The sequence below is a fragment of the Triticum urartu genome, chromosome 7A (genome assembly GCF_056163025.1).
Source record: "Triticum urartu cultivar PI428250 chromosome 7A, HENAU_Tu73, whole genome shotgun sequence".
Lineage (NCBI taxonomy): Eukaryota > Viridiplantae > Streptophyta > Magnoliopsida > Poales > Poaceae > Triticum > Triticum urartu.
This window is the reverse complement of record NC_141879.1, coordinates 553,087,207-553,093,245: the sequence shown is the minus strand read 5'-3', so window position 1 is coordinate 553,093,245 and position 6,039 is coordinate 553,087,207. Positions and strand designations below refer to the sequence as shown.

Here is a 6,039-nt window from a genome sequence, read left to right as displayed (position 1 = left end):
TAGGGGATTACAACGGGGTGCGGGAGAGTGGACCGCGTAAAAGAGATGAGGATGGTGATGTTGATGAAGACGATCACCGCGGCGATGGTTCCCCCGGTGGCACTCCGGTGCCACCGGGAAAGAGGGGGAGAGAGCCCCCCCCTTGTGCTTCCTCCTCCATGGCCTCCCCCTAGATGGGGAGAAGTTCTCCTTCTGGTCCTTGGCCTCCATGGTGATGATGGCCCCCTCCGGGATCCTCCTCCATGGCCTTCGGTGATGATGGCCCCCTCCGGTAGGGTGCCAGAGAGGGCATAGATTGGTTTTTCATGACTACAGAGGCTTACGGCGGCGGAACTCCTGATCTAACTTTATTTATGAGGTTTTGGGATTTATAGGAGGTTTTGGGATTTATAGGAGGTGTTGGCGTCGGGGACAAGTCAAGGGGGCCCACGAGGCGACGACAAGGCAGGGGGCGCCCCCCACCTTTGTGGTTACCCCAGGACTCATCTCTGGTATCTTTTCGCTCCAATATTTTTTATATTTTCCAAAAATATTCTCCGTAAATTTTTAGCCCGTTCCGAGAACTTTTATTTTTGCACAAAAAATGACACCACGGTAGTTCTGCTGAAAACAACGTCAGTCCGCGTTAGTTCTAATCAAATCATACTAAAACCATATAAAATTGTTATAAACATGGCATGAATACTTCATAAATTATAGATACGTCGGAGACGTATCAACTAGCACCCGTAAAATTTCGTCCAATTTCGAGATTTTTTTTTCTACACAAAAAAGCAACAAGATAGTTATGCTGAAAACATTGTCAATACGAAATAGTTGCATTCAAATCATACAAATTATAGGCCAAAATAAAAGCAACGTGTTTGAAAAAAGTAGATACATTGAAGATGTATCAGTGTTAATGACCCCGGACAGACCCCAGAAATGCCCCATGTCTCCGGGCACCCGGACTGCTCAAAAGGCATGGGGCTTCTCTGGTGCCTCCGGGCACCCGGACCTCTATAGGTGGTCACAAAGAGTCTTCAAAAACAATCTTTCAAGAGTGGAAACTTTGGAGAAAATATTATATGGACTTTGATTGAGTTTCCCGACTTCTTAATATTCGCAACACCTCTCCATAGTACGGATGGCCTACAATTGAAGAACACCGCCAATCTCAGTCGTACGAAGATGCTCATAGGGGTAAGGTGTGCGTGCATGCGTTCATAGAAATGAGTGTATATGCATATGTACAAGCGTTTGCGTATGTACTGTGTTAAAAAGACATTCTAAAATTTCCCGCAAAAAGAAAGACATTCTAAAATTAAATTGGACGGAAAAAATAAATGCCCCGGCCATCGAATTGCTCTTTTCGGCGCTAGAGAAACAAGTATACCTGGCCATGGGTAGCCCGGCCCGATCAGCCCAACTCGACCCGGCCCGGCCCGACCTTGTCCATGGGCCGGACTCGGGCCTAGGTTTTGAGCCCGAAGCCCGAGCCAGGCCGGGTCCGGACCCGTCGATTTCGCCATTTAAGAAAGAGGCCCGGCCCGTGGCCCGAGGCTCGACGGGCTTTTAATGTGATGGGTCGGGCTCAGGCCAGATTTTTAGGCCCGACGGTCAGGCCGGGCCGGGCTTGGGCCTGGGTTTTTTGCGTCGGGTTTTGGTTGGCCCGGCCCGGACCAAGGAATGGCCAGGTATAGAAACAAGCAACCCAAACCAGCAGCGTGCAAACCACGGGCCTCTCCGACTATTCCGTGGGCAGCATTCGCGACATGGTCGGCTCAGAATGTCGACATGGACGAATATCCTTGGTCCACAAGCCCCCCGACCGCGCGTGCTCGCCACCCGATTGGCCGGCGGAGCGTCGCGGGTATAAACGCTGGTGCGCGTCGCCTGAGCCGCACGCCGCCGCGCACTGTCTCTTTCCAACGCACCCGGGCAGTCAACTGAACGGCAGCCAACCAAGCGTCCCAGCCGGTCACCGGGAGGCGCCGCCGCGTGGGTGGGCGTCCCGGGAGCAGCAGGAACGATGCAGTCGCTGCAGGACAAGGCGTCGGAGTGGAGCGGCGTGGCGGCCGCCGACGCCTTCGCCATCGACGAGGTCAACGCCTTCGAGGCGCTCGGCGGCACCCCGCAGCCCTTCGTCGACCTCTCCACCAACTTCTACACCAGGTCCGCCCCGATCTGCTCCTCCCGCCTCCTCTGATCTGGGTTTCCCCCCTTCTCTGATTCTGTCGTCTGACCTCCTGGCCGTGGTTGAATCGGCGGAGCAGGGTTTATGAGGACGAGGAGGAGTGGTTCCGGGAGATATTCTCGGGGTCCAAGAAGGAGGACGCGATCCAGAACCAGTACGAGTTCTTGGTTCAGCGGATGGGCGGCCCGCCGCTATTCTCCCAGAGGAGAGGTAACTTGATCTTATTGGCGTCTTTGTAACTTGATCTTATTGGCGTCTTTGTAACTTGTAGCCTGGAAATATCCCTGTTTCCACTTGCCCAGTTGCCTGCCACTGAAGACAGTGCTTATGCTGAATCATATGAACTTCCTATCAATATTTTGAGTTGAAATGCTTACTTGTTGCCTAATAGCTTGAAACGATCGGTATTTAAATTCTGAAATTGACTTAGAAGTTCATTCTTGAACCTAAACTTTTAGGAAAGACAGGCAGTTTGTAGAATTGTGGAAATCAGCTCTTGTTTATTTACAAATAGATGACCCAACTTTGTACTAAAGTTAGTATAAAGTTGAGTCATCTATTTTGGAACGGAGGGAGTACATTTCAGGTCAACCTTCTGCAGAACCATTAAGCGTTTCTTGATAACAACATCCTACTACTATTGTTCTCATTGGATTTTTCTGTTCTTTCCCCCTAGTTATCAGGCAGTGCTGTTGCCTGATAATGCAGGGGACTACGTGCAGATGATTTACTGCTTTGTTCGTCTGTTAGTTAACTGCTTGCTGCATCTACCGTTTATCTGATGTGAATGGATTAGAATTACACTTGGTTATGTCAGGAGACTGCTTTTCTTTTTCTTAAATGGATTAGAATTACACGATTGACTATATTATTGCCAAAGGGTGCTGGAAAGACTCCGACAGGGAATTGCATTTGAGCAAACCACGAAAGCAACAAAAAATATATATTGAGAGCTAGGAGTAGAGTCTGAGAGGAAGAATTATGTAGCACTTATGGCACGTCATCTGCCCTGGAGACCAAGGTTCCTAAGCAGGTGGTGCCCTCCGGAACCCAGAGATGAGCTTCATATTTAGTGCGAGTCAGTCAAAAGATCACGCACTGAATTTCTCTGGCACTGAAAGGTTCCCCTAGATGGCTCCTTCCAAACTTCCCAAATCACCAAAATGATCATCTGGGTTTATCGGTGGCATACTTTGTCATATCTTTATCTAGCAACAATACTTTATTAATATCATAAGTTGCATACTTGCAGTTCCCAGTCAAGACATACTATGTTTTCTAGTACTTGTGTAATGAGTAGTTACTAGGTCGAATGAGTTCCATTTCACCATTTCCTGTTTGAACACCTATATCTATATCTATATGCTTCTAGCACAAAAATGTTTGAAAACCCAATATTTGTCCTGTTGTTCTGTGCCACTTACTTGCCCATCAATTTCTTGAACCTTTTTGGGTGTGGTCAAAGTCATGCTATTTATTATTACTAGGTGTTCCACGTTTTATACCTTTGTCATAATTTGTGTCATTCTTGTAATCATGGAAATTAATAGCAACACGAACCGTCGACGTTACCAAACACTTGCAATTCATATTTTTTCTGATCCTAATTACTTGCTGACCTAACACTATCACTCTCTCTGATTCTCATAGGACATCCTGCCCTGATAGGACGACATCGGCCATTCCCAGTTACCCACCGAGCTGCGGAGCGATGGCTGCATCACATGCAGCAAGCTCTGGAGACGACAGAAAGCATAAACCCAGATACAAAACCCAAAATGATGAATTTTTTCAGGTCTGTGTTATGACTGAACTAGTGAAATCTGCATCAAGCATTTGGCAGCATATCAACCAAGAGGCTAAGATATTGTCATTTGTTATCTGGTTCCAGGCACACTGCATACTTCCTTGTCGCCGGTAATGAGATGACAAGGCAAACACAAAGTGTACCTCCCTGCAAGCATGCAACGAGCAAACCAGCCGAGTAACCGCTCAAACTTAACCGGTTGAATAACGATTTCAGCTCCCGTGTTCCTAATAGGATTCCCATGTTCAATGGGATCAAGCTTATTTATGCATTATGCATTATAGGGAACGACACGCCTGATGTTCTATGGGCAGCAACACTTGAGCAGAGAGCATCTCAAAATTGATAAATTGCTTACTTGAAATGGTTGTACTTCCTCTTCTCTCTGGGTTTGTGTTTGAGGGCACAAGTTCCTATGCTGTATAGGTGCTGAACTGCTCGTGCTATTCTATCCAATGCTCTTATCAGTTAAGCATGGCATTTCAACCCAGCTTATTAATTTTCCTTGAAAGATAAACACAACTTGTTACACTTATTAAACAGTAGAATTTCAACTGTGGTTTCTGCCAGAAATTGCTTTTGGATCCCGGGCTCCATGGAGCCTGGATTTTTGGAGAAAAAAAACAAACAAAAACCATGTCTTTAAAGTTTCAAAATTCTGAAAAAATTTGCACATGAACCTAGGGTTGTATTCTAGATCTCCGTAAATCTTCATGATTAAAATCGTTGTGGTTCAAGCTGCACAAAAACAAAAATCATGTCTTTCTAGCACATACACTTTTTTCACTATAAAAGTTCATGATTTTGGGTTTTTATACAGCTCACACCAGTATTTTATCATGAAACTTTACAGAATGTAGTATACATATCAATGCCCATGTGCATTTCTTCAGATTTGTTTTGAAACTTTTAAATATGATTTTCGAATTTTTCAAAAACAGGGCTCCATGGAGCTTGGGAGCAAGATATCCACTCTCGGTTTCTGCTGGCTTCTTCTCTTGATTTTTATAGAAGTAAACCTACATGTTCGTGGTGTTGAGAGAATTTGCCGTCGAATTTATTTTACACTGTAAATTATTTTGTCAAGGATTTCTGGAAGGGAACATTAAACCCGTTAAGTGTCGGGAGAACGGCGGGCAACCATGTGCCATGTGGCGCAAACTGGTTGGCCGCGGTGAGAAAGTTTTTAAAATATATATTTTAGATGGAGGTGAAGATTCTTTTTGAAATGTTTTTTTCCTTTTTAGATGGAGGTAAGGACCCCATGTATTTTTTTAAATGGAGGGCTATGTAAAGTGGCGCTCGCCGGTAATGCTGTGGTGGTAATTTTTTTCTTTATTCTTTTTTACTCTTTTTTTAGATGAAGGTGAAGATTTTTTCTGAGATGTTTTTGATGAAGGCGAGGATCCTTTGTATTTTATTAAATAAGAATGTGTGCACAACTTCCTCTTAAGTAGCGACCACTAGTGACATGAAAGGGGCGTGGTATAAGCACAAGGAAGGTACTTGGATCGATTGGGATTGGGACGCATACAGTTGCAGGCATGTGCCCACCTTGTTGCCTAGAGTAAAATAGCACGAGGCAGCCTTGTAGACCGAGTCCAGACTGCAAACACATAAACAATTGCACTTACTACACTATCCATCTTTATCAGTAGTATAATTCGGAACCAAACTTTCACGTTCACACACCCATTCGTATATGGGGGCAAGACTCGCAGTTTTATTTGCAGTAATAAACGGGAGTTTATTCATACGACCGGATATCACACTCCCGGCTGGTTCAGTAAGGTTGTTGTAGCAACTTGTGCTGCTATGATCATGGTCGCCCAATCCCTCCATCGTACGGCGGAGGGGCTCCAGGGCCGGCCGCCGTACGGTAGGCCACGCTGTCCGCATGGTCTGCCTCCGCATATAGGGCGGCGGCTAGGGTCGAGAGCATCGGCTGGAAGGAAAACACGAGTGTCCATAAAGATTCATCAGTTACATATAATTACTCGATTTCAGGACACTGCAGAAGAGTAGTATAACTGAAGGAGGAGACGACGACAACGAG

General features: G+C 45.8%; 1 protein-coding gene across 1 annotated transcript; it reads left to right on the top strand.

The window, feature by feature from the left end:
- Window positions 1-1,749: 1,749 nt before the first annotated feature.
- GLB3 (hemoglobin 3) lies at window positions 1,750-4,455 on the top strand. The gene is made up of 4 exons (XM_048686369.2): window positions 1,750-2,154; window positions 2,256-2,386; window positions 3,827-3,971; window positions 4,068-4,455. Exons 1-4 carry the CDS (start codon window positions 2,012-2,014, stop codon window positions 4,162-4,164), a joined length of 516 nt encoding a protein of 171 aa, XP_048542326.2. The 5' UTR covers window positions 1,750-2,011; the 3' UTR covers window positions 4,165-4,455.
- The last annotated feature ends 1,584 nt before the right edge of the window (window positions 4,456-6,039 follow it).